The sequence below is a fragment of the Mus musculus genome, chromosome 13, assembly GCF_000001635.26.
Source record: "Mus musculus strain C57BL/6J chromosome 13, GRCm38.p6 C57BL/6J".
NCBI lineage: Eukaryota > Metazoa > Chordata > Mammalia > Rodentia > Muridae > Mus > Mus musculus.
Genome location: NC_000079.6, coordinates 21,024,365 through 21,037,668, shown reverse-complemented (window position 1 = coordinate 21,037,668; position 13,304 = coordinate 21,024,365). Strand labels below are relative to the sequence as shown.

Sequence of the window (13,304 nt, the reverse complement as noted above, 5' to 3'; positions counted from 1 at the left end):
CGTCTTGAGAGAAGCCCTCCTTTCAGACCCTCCTCTTATTTTTAACCTGCCTTATCTTAAGGCTAAATGAGATGCAGGTCTATCCCAGAAGGCCTGTATGAATACAGACAGTAATCACATTCCATAACTAAGTGTCCAGACAACTGGTTTACTGGTGAGACTATTTGAAATGGAGGCATGAACTTCAGTTTTGGTATGAATTTATAAAAAGCAGGGGCCATGACTTGGTACAACCATTAAAAATCTGAATTGATTCACTGTCTGAAGGGAGTACCTGTAATAGCTCTCTCTAGTCTATTCCTGAGCAGGCCTTTGGGATGAGAGAGATACCCTCTGTGATGGCAAGTCTTGGTTGTCAATTTGACTGCATTTGAAATAAGCTAGAACCTAAGCTGCAGGGCATTCCAGTGAGGCATTTTTCTTAATCAGATTATTTGAATCAGGACAGCTTACTTTAAATCTGGGCCACACTTTCTGGTGGCAGCCCAGATAAAAGGATATGGAAGAGGAGAACTTTGCTTTTTTGCCCACATTCTCATTGGCAAGTTCAACTGTCAGGTTGCTGCCAAAAGTTTTAGTATTCCAAAACAGACTATAAAGACCAACATCTCTCTAGGAATCCATGAGGACTCCAGATTGGGATTTCTGAGACATCCAGTTTCACTGACTGAACAACTACCAGATTCTCAGCCTTTCAATTATTTGGCAGCCATTGGAAAGCTTCCAGAAGGAAATCTTGTAACCCAGTATAATATCTTAATATCTCTGTGTATGCACATGCCTGTGTGAGTGTGCATGTGCGTGCGTGCGTGCGTGTGTGTGTGTGTGTGTGTGTCTGTGTGTGTGTGTGTGTGCGCGCGAGCGAGCGAGAGAATTAAGACTGTAAGGTCATATTTTCTTTTAGTTGTGCAAAGAAAGATTGAAGACAGTGAATAGAAGTTATCTAATTGGGAGTAGGAGTGAGGCTATCTTTGTAGGATATTTTAATTTTAATTACATTTAATGTACTACCTATTAAATGATAAAATAAGATAGAGATTTCTAAATTTATGATTTTGATCTTTTTATTACTAACTTGGAAAAATCAATTAGTAAAACCTTTTGATAAGATCACCACAGATACAAGATAAGCTTTTACTACTGGCATGCATCTATAGGGACCAGCCTAGACAGCCACCCTGTCGTCTCTAGCAACTAGTGCAAAAATCAGGCCACATGGAGCAAACACTCCAGGAAGACACAGGAACTCTGATAGCAGTGACTGCTATGAGCTAAGATGAGTCCTACCTGACTTTCCCTCACTTTCATCCCAGTTTCCATCTTTGGATCAAGAGGAAAGAGCCCCATGTATTTCCATAGGAAATCACAAAGAATGTTCCACTGTGGGTTAGCTGTATCCATCTTATCATCTGGTTAGTGACACACATGGCATACCACTTTCCCCACTGTAAAATCTTCCCAGACCTTAGTTGGTGAGCCTCTGCCAAATGTGACACATGGAGGGGTTGGCTCTCTTGCTACACTGTGCCAGCTCTTTGTCACTTGACTTGGTACCTGAAACAAACAAACAAAAAAATTAAAATGGTAAAGGTCTATGTTGTTCTACACTTACAGGACTTTTAGTTCATGGTTGCTTGCTGTTCAGAAGTGTAGTGGTACAGTCCAGCCTCAGGAAATGGGGGAGAGAAAAAAGAGGTTCAAACTGTTAGGGCTAGCAAGGCAGTTTGGCTGTTAAGAGCACTGGCTGTTGTAGAGGCTTTAGGTATGATTCTCAGAACCTGAATGACCACTAACAACCTTTTGCAACTTCAGTGCTTCATGCATGTGGCACATGTATGTATGTGTAATTAGAACACACACACACACCAAACTGCAAAGTATCCATGCTCTGGGTGAATAGTCTTTGCCAATATAATTTTAAATATTTGCAGGTCTTCCCAATTTTTAACTTAAATGCACAAGCTAAGAATGATTACTAAAACATCCCTGTATTTATTATTATTCGCTTAATATATTTAACACGTTCTGAGATAGATTAGAAGAATGTTGAATTCTGGGAACCTAGGGATTGTATGTGTATATATGTGTGTCTTAATTCTCATATAGTAGGGCTTTAAAACACCAACTTGGTGTTTTTAATAATATATATATTCAAGTGTATCATTAAAACCTCAGGTTGGTGTTTTAAAGTCCTACCATATGAGAATTAAGACACACGTATATACATATATACATTATTTCACGTGCTAAGAGATACATTTTTTTTTAAAAAGACACTTTTCCGGCTATTAGTGTGAATTTTTATATCAATAAAAATTCTAGGAGGAGGTCAAGGATTTGAGGAAATAATACTGGCCTGTCAATCAAGAGCCTCTTTGAACTGAGGACTGAATTTGTTAATTCCAGTGAAAGCTATAATGCACAGTTGAAGTTTTTCATCTTTGCCACCAGATGGTGCAAACACATCTCTACTGGTTTTGCTAAGTTGCTTTGGTATCCTGCTCTTCAGAGGTGTGGAAAATTGAAGTTGAGTTATGCATGCTCTTAACTAAGTTAAGGTTAATCATGAGTTTAGCTTTAGTCGCAGCTAAGTATATTTACAAGTGCGACATCTGAAGGATGTATCTTTTAGGACAATGTGTGCCAGACAATTAAGCAGCCTGAAATGGAGTATTATCTATCGCCCCTCACCTTGTGTTTTTCAAATCCCAGGCTCCACAGGTTAGTTCTATCCAGATTTCCCCTTGCCTAGCATCTGCTGCCATAAGGACAAGCCATACACTTGTTGTGAGGTGTGTTCTCAGAATGGGCTGTCATTCCCACATTAAATACCTTGGCTTTGTTCATCTGTCCTATGGTGTCCTGTGAACAAAGCACTTGTAGTTTTTCTTCCTTAAAGTCTGTGTTCTTGGGACTTCAGTGCTGGCTGGAGATGCTTTGCTTCGAAGCTGTACTTCTTGGGCCAGGAAATGGTTCATAGGGTAAAGGCAGCTGACACAGACTTGATGACTTGTGTCTGATCTCTGGAGCTCCCGTAGTGGAAGGAGAGACCTGATTCCTGCCAATTGTTCTCCCATAACAATAACATGTGTGCCACTCCCAACCTGTGAACATAAAATAAAGGAATAAAATGAAATTAAAAATTAAGAAAAAAGAGAAACTATTCTTCTCTCTTGGAAGATGAGGCCACAGTCACTGGAATGCTGGGGATGCACCCCAAAGGTGGCATGGTCAGTTTCCACAGACTCAAAAAGTCTGCAGAAACCATGCACTGGAAGACTTGGAATTCGGTGAATTGGAAACAGGGAATCTATAGAGAGGTCATTAGGCACATTGTCTCTTACCTGCAATTTTGTGGGCCAGATATGCATCAGAACAGGATGTTTTGAGTTTATAGAGGAGCTGAAGGGATAGTATAGGGGTTAAGACCATATATTGTACTCAGGGGACCTGTTCATTTTCTAGTACATACTTTTGGTGGTTCACAATTGCTGTTACTCCAACAGCAGATGAAGGTTATCTAACAACTTTTTCTGGCCTCCAAGGGCACTACACACACACACACACACACACACACACACACACACACACACACAGAGTTAAACATAAATATGTTTTTTTTAAATTCATTGAGTTAATCTGGTGTATAGATAATGTATAATGTATTATGTCAAAGGATTGAGAGAAACTCCCCAATAGCCCTCATTTTTCTCTAGGGAAACAGAAATGCTTTTGTTGAAAGGGCTAAGTAGAGACCAAATGGTGTTATGTCCAAGTAGATGAGGATTTGCGTTCAGATGATTTGTGGTTGATAGGGAGTTTTGGATTGGCGTATGTAGGCAAGGTGCTGGGGCCTGTAATAGGTGTCCTAGATAGGTGTGTTAGTTCATCCAGCGCTCACAGAGCTCGCTTATTAATCATAGAATAGAAAGGGGGGTCTGTGAGAATTGGTATAGGCAAGTGGCTTTCCCAAAGTCACAGAGCTCAGCCAACATACAAACTAAGGCCTGACTCCCAGTGCGTATGTTACATTACATCGCCTCTAACACGTTCTAGAATGTGAAGTGTTATACGGGGGCAAGAACTCTGGAGAGATTTGCCAACATTTGGTATTTGCCCATCTTTCACATGGTTCTTTATTTTCTTTGGTGTCTCTGACAAAAAATATGGTGCCACAATGATCATTCCAGCTGATGGGCAGAACCAAGTTGCGGCTGGCACTACCGCTGAGAAGCCAAGTATGGCAGGGGAGGAAGCAGAGAGCAAGTGCAGCCAGCACGCCAGATGGCAGCATAGCCAGTGCTCTGAAGCTCCTGCTGTGCACAGGGTCTGGGCAGCTCATCTGCCTTAGTGCTGTGACAACAGAATCTGGCATCTAATTAATGTCTCCTGCCTCCTTTTGCAAACTGTGAGTGGACTCTGCTTCTTTATATGACATAGTAGAAGTCACTGGCTTAATAAATGTCTTGGCCATACAGGGAAAACACTCTGGCTTTGTTTTGTGTAATTTGTCAGGATGGGAATGAATTGAAGTAGTGGAATTGTAAAGTTGTGCTTTCAAGGTGACTCGCCCTTTCTATAGCCCAATTATGTCTGCTCCTTTCCATCTAGCTTCCCTTTTCTAAATTATTACACTGAGGTTTAGGAAGGTAAACTTTTATTTTGTCTCATGTATCTTTCTTGTAATGAAATCAATAACTTAGTAAAAATACAGGCGCACAATGCTTTTTATATGCTTGTAAAAATATTGCAGGCCACAATAAACCACGTAGCATTTTAATAGACTTTCCCAGTGACCATTTATAGACTTCCAAGGTTTCTTAGAAAAATGACCTGACTATAGGACTACAGTATTAGTGTCGGCCTTAAGGTCTTAGAAACTCCCTGTTGACTGACTCTGATCATGGTGAATGGCATCTGCATGCGTTTGAGCATCCTGCCTCTCACCATCCCATAAAATTGGTACATAACAAAGCAACACCAATCATAGGTGTTCCAGTTCATGAGTTTTAAAAACCAATCCCTCCACAATTTCACATGCATACGTAATGCATTTTGATCATATACTTCCCCATTATATGTATAGTTCCTCCCCTGCCCAAAACTCTTTTCTATCCAATTGTCCCATTCCTTCCATGCCCTTTGGGGAGGGGCCACTGTACTTCATTAGAGCAGTCTAGTGAGCATGGGTGGGAGGTTATTTTCTTGAGTGAGGGGAAAGCAGCAGTGATGATATCACTGAAGAATCTGACCCTTCATTAGTGACTGTTAGCTGCTCCAGCTTCTGTTGGTGTGTGTGTGTGTGTGTGTGTGTGTGTGTGTCCCTCTTTACCATGACTAACTTCTTAATGAAGGTAGGGTAGATCAGCAGCTAGAAACACGGACCTGAGGCCTAGCTTCACCGTCTTGCTTTCTAATTTGTGAGCTGTGGCATCTTGAGCAATTCTTCCCTCCATGTAAAAGTAGAGAACCATTGCAGGCCTGCCAAGGGGTAACTGTTATATGAGAAAACACATGCTCTATGTTTGTCATTTGCCACTCTGCAAGCACAGCTCTTGCCAAGGCTAGCTGTAGCATCAAGATGCTACAAGCATCGCTCTGACATGGGTAAGACTGGCACCAGGATCTGGAGAGATGCTCAGCAATTAAGAGTGCTTGGTGCTCTTCCAGTGGACTTGTGTTCAGTTTCCAGGACCCACATCTCACAACCATCGGTAACTCTAGCCATAAGGGCGCCAACATCTTCTTGGCCTCTGTGAGCACCCTCCCCATTATATCATCACCCTAAGCACAATGAAAATAAATCTTAAAAGGGGGTGGTGGCAAGATGGCTCAGGGATTATGAGTATTTTCTTTTGTTCCATAGGACCCAGGTTTGATTCTCAGCACCCACACCATGGCTCACAACTCTCTGTAATTTCCGTCCTAGAGAATCCAGTGCCATCTTGTGACCTCCATGTGCCACATGCACATGTAGATGTGATGCATATGCATACATGCAGGCAAAAAGCCTATAAAAATGAAAAAAAAAAGATGGCCTAGTCAGCCATCACTGCAAAGAGAGGCCCATTGGACTTGCAAACTTTATATGCCCCAGTACAGGGGAACGCCAGGGCCAAAAAGGGGAAGTGGGTGGGTAAGGGATTGTGGGGGTGGGTATGGGGGACTTTTGGGATAGCATTGGAAATGTAAACAAGGAAAATACCTAATTAAAAAAATAAATAAATTACATCTATATATTATACACATCTCAGTGTGGTGTGTGTCTGTGTGTGTGTGTGTGTGTGTGTGTGTGTGTGTGTGTGTGTGTGAGTGTGTGTGTGTGTGTGTGTGTGTGTGTGTGTGTGTGTGTTACCAGTCCTTTGGCCTTACCACTTTCTTGGCTTTGTGTTGCCATGTGTCCCTTCCAGGAGCCTGGAGAACAGAGACTGTTCTTCACATGATGGTTAGACAGCCTTCGATCTCCACGAAGGCCTTAACAGTCCGCTGCTCCCTGGCATACTTGCTCTAAGACCTGGCTTCTACTGATATTTGCAGAGCTACAGTGTGGAAATCACTTTAAAAACACGAACACCTCAGGGGCTTCCTGAGCCTGTGCAAAGCACAAAGAAATGGAAAGGTCTCCTGGGTCTGGAGTGCCTGGAGCTGGCCAGAAGCCCTTGGTGCCACCTTCCATCCACCCTGTCCCTGTGGCTTATCTGCTTGGGCTTGTTGAGCTCAGAAGATGTACTTACAGGGTTCGGAGGCTGCAGGGATTTTTGTAAATGTCCTACTTGATTCATTTAAAATAAAACAGGAAGTTTCTTAGAGCAGTCTCTAAGAAACTCTTACACACTCTGTTGTAGCCTTTGTTTCCTCTTCATTTCTATCCACCCAACAGCTTTAGACGTGTAATCCTCCTTAACATTGATTCCTCATGATGAGACCATTGTTTTTTGATATTGTGGTTTTAAGATATGACCCAGAAAATGGGCTTAAAAAGCAACATCTCTCCACTCTAAGCAAAAGACCAGATTAAAAGAGTCCCCTGCCTGCATGAATATTTATCCTGGAACCTCTGCCAAATCAGATGAAGGAAGTTCATCCTGCCGGGCAAACATGGATTCTGTACTCAGATTAAATGAGAAAGTGACATGGTAATAGCATACTGATGCATCCATTTCTCCACACAGCACAGAGAATGTGTACTTGGGGCCCAGGAGAGGGCTGCCTTTGGTATTTCTGCTAGGGAAGCAACTGTCATGGAAGAGGATTCCAAATACATCTTGCTTCACAATAGATAGGACTTGGAAAAGATGTCCTTAATGTCCTGGAAGAATATCAGACAGAAGAGAATCCCTACAAGCAGCATCTTTCAGGGTGTTTGTAAAGAATGTGAGGGCACAGGGTGCTGAGGTTTCATGAGATGATGAAGCTCAGGTCAAAATGGTGGATAAAGAATGAGCCGAACTGACTTCTTGGCTCCAGATCTTCAGTCCTGTGACCATCTAGGAGACTCTTCCAAACATATCAGACAATGGATTTCCTCCTCTTTGTATCAGTCCCCAAAGCAAGAAATCTTTGTACCATCCCATCCCCTGTCCTTGACATACAGACACACATGCTAAGCAGCCTCAGGTTCCTTTTTCAGAACAACATTTATTCAGTTATTTGAGATCCTTTCTTGCTACATAGCCCTGCCCGGCCTTGAACTCAATCCTCTTACTACCCCTCGGCCATATGCGCTTCTTTTGGAAGGTGGTAAACGACAAAATTCAACAGTGGCTGTAATAATCTCAGCAAGTTCGAAGCATTGATGGCTGTGAATGATGTTTCAATATAAAACTAGATACTTATTACTCGTGGATTATGCATTCGGGGATTGTGTACTTGCTAAAATTTGTTTAGAGCATGAAGTTAATACTTGGGGTGCTTTTACAGCTATTCATGGCTATGGCTATGCTAAGCCATGAAAACACGTATCTGCAACTGAGGTCTACGTAGACATTCTGATGCTCGCTTTCAGCAGTCCTAGCACAAACAGGTGTCCTTTACTTGCTATATTTAGTGACACGTTTTTGTAGCGTGTGTGCATGTGTGTGTGTGTGTGCGTGTGTGCGTGTGTGTGATTTCACTGAATGAATGTCCTCAAACAGTGTAACAGTGCATTTGTGCTGCCTGGTGTTCCTTAGTCAGTCAAGAATGCTGCATGTCTGAAAGAGAAAATATGTGCTGAGAAACTTCATTGAGGCATGTCGTACAGTGCTGCTGGGTGTGAGTTTAATGTTAATGAATCAATGAGATCTTAAAGAAGGCATCTTTTTGGAAAAAGCTCATTGAAAGGAAAGCTATAGATTGATTGGCTGCTGAAATGCTGTGACTGCCTGTTGGAGGCTGAAACCAGGGTGATGTGTGGTTCCTCTGCTGGAAGCAGCCAAGCCACTGTTTGGGAGGACACGTGACGACTTTCCAGCCTCTTAAGAACTGTCTCTGTAAGAACTGCAGGGAGACTTAGAAATATCTGAAGCAAGTTCAGCTACTGAATTCAGCTGAATTTGTTTCTTACATGCATGATGAAAGGCAATGTTCAAGTTCAGTTCAATGACAGAGAAGACCTAATATTTTCTCACTGAGATGCTGGCTACTTCTAGTTAAGCTTGTTCCTATGGTTCCCAGGTAAGCACACCTTTTCTAGGGAGATTACATAAGAGTAGAAATGGGCCCAGAACACTCATTCTGCTGTATTAATTTGAGTCTCACATGAAGACTGTTAGCAGACCTGTTTTTCTTGTGGGACCTTTCATAGTTTTCCCTTTTACTAGATTCCAAGCCCATAAGACTCTTTTGTGGCTGGAAACTGGAAACAAGTGGACACAAAGGTTTTTATAATTGTTCTGAATGGAGCATAATCAACTCCATTTGAGTAAAGGGGCACTGGACAGACATGTATTTTGGTAATAGGAGGAATTAATTATGAGAAAATTTAGGGGTGTATAGAGGAAACTTACACAGCAGACCCAGGTCTTGTAACCAGGGTACTTTGGGAGGAAGGCAACCTTTTAGTAGACAGATTTTCTTCCTTCACTTTCACTACATGGACCAAAATCCAATGGATTTAATTTGAATGTATTGATAGAAAGTTTTTTTTATAAAGCAAAAAAGAAAGGATGATCTATAAGGCACCATTAACCATTAATTAATAATTAAACTGATTCATTCATTGGAGGTCACTTGTGGTGGGTTAGTCGTTGTCCTAGTGTCTATGAACACAAGAATAAACATGGCAGCTACCTTCTGGCTCTGGAGCCTCGATTCAAGTTTAGGCATTTATCCTTAAGATATTCTAGCCTCTGAGCTGAGGAAGAACATGGAGAGAGGGGCAAGGCACCAGGTGCCTCTCAGGGAATGGCACTCACCATCATGATTTTGACAAATCTAAGGTTGAATACCTGACTTCAGGGTTAGCCAAAATGGAAATATTGGGTAGGATCTGAAACCTTCACAGTTGGCTGCAAATGAAAGGAGTCTAGATGCTAGAAGTACTTCCAGCACTAAGAGTTTCCTCAGGATGTTTCCAATCCTGGAGGAAGACCTGGGCAAATCTCAAAGAAGAAACCTGAGTGAATTGGCCATTAGAAGAGAAGATGAAGACAGAGATGGTTCTCCCATTGGCTCCTGTGATGGTTGATACTGTCAAGTTGATATGATCTAGAATCACTCAGAAGACAAACCTAATTAGGCCTGTGAAAAAGTTTCTAGATTGAGTTAATTGATATGGGAAGACCCACTATGAATGTTGGCAGCAGTGTTCTATGTTCTGTGGTCCTAGACTGACTGACTAAGAAAAAAGTGAGCTAAGAACCAACAGCTATCATTCTTAGCTTCTTGATCATGCTAGCTATTATCATCAGTGTTGTCTTTGTCGTTGTCATCATCATAATTTTGGCAAGATCATACAGCCAGAGTCATCTGGTGAAATAGAACCTCAATTGAAAAAATACCTCCACCCATTTGGCATGTGGACAAGTCCATGGGACATTTTCTTGATTAATGACATCATGTTGGACTGTACCCTCAAACGGTATCCCAGATAAACCTACCTTCCTTAAGTTTCTTTTGTCAAGTATTTTGATACACCAACAAGGAAATAACAACCTAGCCCCACACACCAGTTGTTGTGACAGTATTGGGATTCATTACTTATTTTCACTTCATATTTATTTACGTCGCATTGGTATTTTTCTCAAAAACAGAGATAGGGTATAGTGGCTTGAATATGCTTGGCCCAAGGGAAGTGGCACTATTAGGAGGTGTGGCCTTGTCAGAATAGGTGGCCTTGTTGCAGGACGTGTGTCACTGTGTAAGTGAGCTTTGAGGTCTCCGAGTGCTCAAATTGTGCCAGTGTGGAAGAGACTTTTGGCTCCCTGGGGTTCTCTAAGTTTAGATTTTTCAAAACCTATTTTAATAAGGGTTCTTAAACATTTCAACCTCCATTCTAGCCCACTGATCAAAAGTATGGAAGAAAGATTGTTAATAGGAAAAGAGGGGTGTGGAGCTGTTTAGAAGTAGTTCTTTCGGGTTATTTCAAACACGAATCAGCAGCAGCGACTCGATCCAGAAAAAACTGAGAGGCTCTGCCAAATTGGCATGAGTTCATGGGAGTGGCAAGAAGAAGCCGGAAGTTCTTTGGTGCATTTCTCGCTATGAAGTCACAACAAGCAAAGACCAGCAAAGCATTGCAAGGTAAACCAATGCAAGAGCATCGTCACTGTCTGTTGGGTTCCACTTATATTCTTTCCAAACTTCACATATCCCCTCAAGTGTCTGCCCTAGCAAAACATCCTTTCATGTTGTCTGCTTCAGCAAAACATCCTCTCATAAGACAGCTTCTAGAAAAACATCACATGACACAACTGAGTCTCCAAAGAAACCAGAAATGTCCACTTCACAGTCCCCTCCTGGCTGCCTTTGGAACTCGGCTCCTCCGGCACCATGTCTACCTGCACACTCCATGTTTTCTGCTATGATGATAATGGACTAAACCTCTGAAACTGTAAGCCAGCCCCAGTTAAATGTTTGTCTTTATAAAAGTTGCCTTTGAACTGGTGTCTCTTCACAGCAATAAAACCTTAATTAAGACATAGGGTCAACGGTTCTTTTGTGCCCCTTGATTCCTCAGCGCTCAGGAATCTGGTCAGGGCTCAGGTCTCAGCCATTAGTGCCCTCTTGGGCTGAGCCAGTCTGGAGCTGGAGTTGCTGTGCTATTCTTAGGATGCTAAACATTTCTCAGAGGCTTAGATGTTAAAGGCTTGGTGCCTGGGGTTTTGGGGAGTGGGTTAAGCTTCAAAGAGGTGAAGCATGGTGAGAAGGCTTTAGGTGGCTGGGTGCCTGCTGCTGCAGAATATTCTAACAGCCTGGCCTCTTCTTCTGCTCTTGCTTCCTAGCTCTGTCACGAGAGGTTTTGCTCTACCACAGTCTTCTGACAAGATACACGGCCCCGTCTTGGGATCTCAACAATGAGTCCATTTGAACATGTGCAGAACTAAACAACTATGAGTCAAAACAAATCTGCTCTTAATATAAGTTAATTATCACAGCTATTTTGTGAGAGTGACAGAGAGCAGAGTATTACATGGTTCAATTACACAGCAAGGTAACTCTGTAAGAGACTCTAGGCAGGGTTCTTGGCAGTGCCAGGAAGAAGGACCCTTGAGCTCCTCTTTACTCTGACAGCCTTCCTATTCAGTTCCACTGGATTCCTCACATTTTTCCCTTAAATGCAGGTTTTTCCCTTTAATAAAGACTAATTCACTTTATATGAGGAGTGTTTTGCTTGCATGTATTTATATGTACCACATGAGAGGTCTGAAGAGGGAGTTGGATTTCTGTAGCTATGGGTGGTTGTGAACAGCAGGTACTCCTAACCACTGAGCCATCTCTCTAGCCTGGTCCTTACAACTTTTATCATAAGTCTGGTCCCTTTGGCCATCTGGAAGATAAGACCTTAAAATAAAATTCTGTGCTAGCTTTCCCTTCCCCTCACCCAGCAGCAAAGCAATAAAAGACAACCAACTTCATGTGTATTTTGGGAACAGCAATGAGATGCAGTGAAAATTTTAGAAATTATTTTATTTGTAGGTGTTTCACTTGCATGCATGACTATGTACTACATGTATCCTGGTACCTGTGACAGCCCAGAGCAGGGTGTCAGATCCACTGGAACCAAATTTACAGATAGTTGTGAGTCTTGATGCAGGTGCCACATTCAATTAAAGTAAGAGCAGTCAGTGCTTTTAGCCACTAAGCCACCTCTCTAGCCTCAACTATAGATGCTTTGGAATGAAGAGAAGTGGATAGACTTCTTGTTAAAGCAATAAGCAGTTTTAGTGCAGGACTCTCTGAGCTTTATTGAGACGGAATGATTAAGATTTCAAATAAAACCAGTAACAAAATTACATTGTAACAAGTACTGGTGCTTAAAAGTAATATGAGATGCCAAAACACTGAAATGAGTTGTGTGATTGACAAGATTGCATAAGAGGACACATTGGAAAGTAAGCATGCTCGGCTTCCAGACTCACACCCAAGCCTTGCACTCTCAAACTCATCTCCCACGTTCTTATCGTCTCCTTTAAAGAGTAGTCCCTGGTAGTACGTCAGTGCCTCTGGTGGATCTGCCTCCAGGGCACATGCTCAGGTTGTGCTCAACCGAGAATGGTGCTGTGAGGGAAATGAATGGTGTAACATTTTTAAAGTTATTGCTCCCTCCCCCACCAAAGCTTACATAAGTCTTGGCAAACAACCCATGAATGGAGCTGAAGCTGCTAGGATGACTGAAAATTCCCAGTGTACCTTCCAAGGCCCCAGGAGAGACCTTCAAAATGTGTCCACATGCATTTTGAAGCTTGTGGAAGCATGGTGTTTCCAACATAATGTTTTCAGGTTATGAGTTACAGTCCATTGTCATGGGAAGCCATGGCAAAGGCAGCAGTGCTTATTGGCTTGCTTCTCTTGGCTTGCTTAGTCTGTTTTTTTATGCAACACAGGACCACCAGGGGTAGTGACACCAGGTCTGGGCTAGGCTTGTCTGTTATAATTGGTAGTCAACCACATCAATCACTAATCAAGAAATGCCCTATAGAACTGTCCACAGGTGAATCTTATGGAGACAATACCTCAGCTGAGGTTCTCTCTTCCCAGATAACTCCAGTTAGTGGCAAGTGGACAAAGGTTAACCAGCACATGGGCCATGGATGAGGAACAAGATATGAGATGAATGGAACTGGAGGCTAGTTGGTGATGTTGGCTTCCAGGCCTCAGGTGTG

The 13,304-nt window shown here is 42.3% G+C and overlaps 1 protein-coding gene across 5 annotated transcripts in view; it reads right to left on the bottom strand.

Annotated features, from left to right (window-relative positions):
• Positions 1 to 1,051: 1,051 nt before the first annotated feature.
• Positions 1,052 to 13,304, bottom strand: part of Aoah (acyloxyacyl hydrolase) — a 242,515-nt gene continuing 230,262 nt past the window's right edge. For all 5 annotated transcript variants that reach the window (XM_011244309.1, XM_017315521.1, XM_011244310.1 and 2 more), the window contains 2 exons: positions 2,833 to 3,104; positions 1,052 to 1,554 (listed from right to left, as the gene is read on the bottom strand). In XM_011244309.1, the coding sequence (XP_011242611.1) occupies positions 2,853 to 3,104 (252 nt within the window). In that variant the 3' untranslated portion in view covers positions 1,052 to 1,554; positions 2,833 to 2,852. The remainder of the gene's footprint in view (positions 1,555 to 2,832; positions 3,105 to 13,304) is intronic.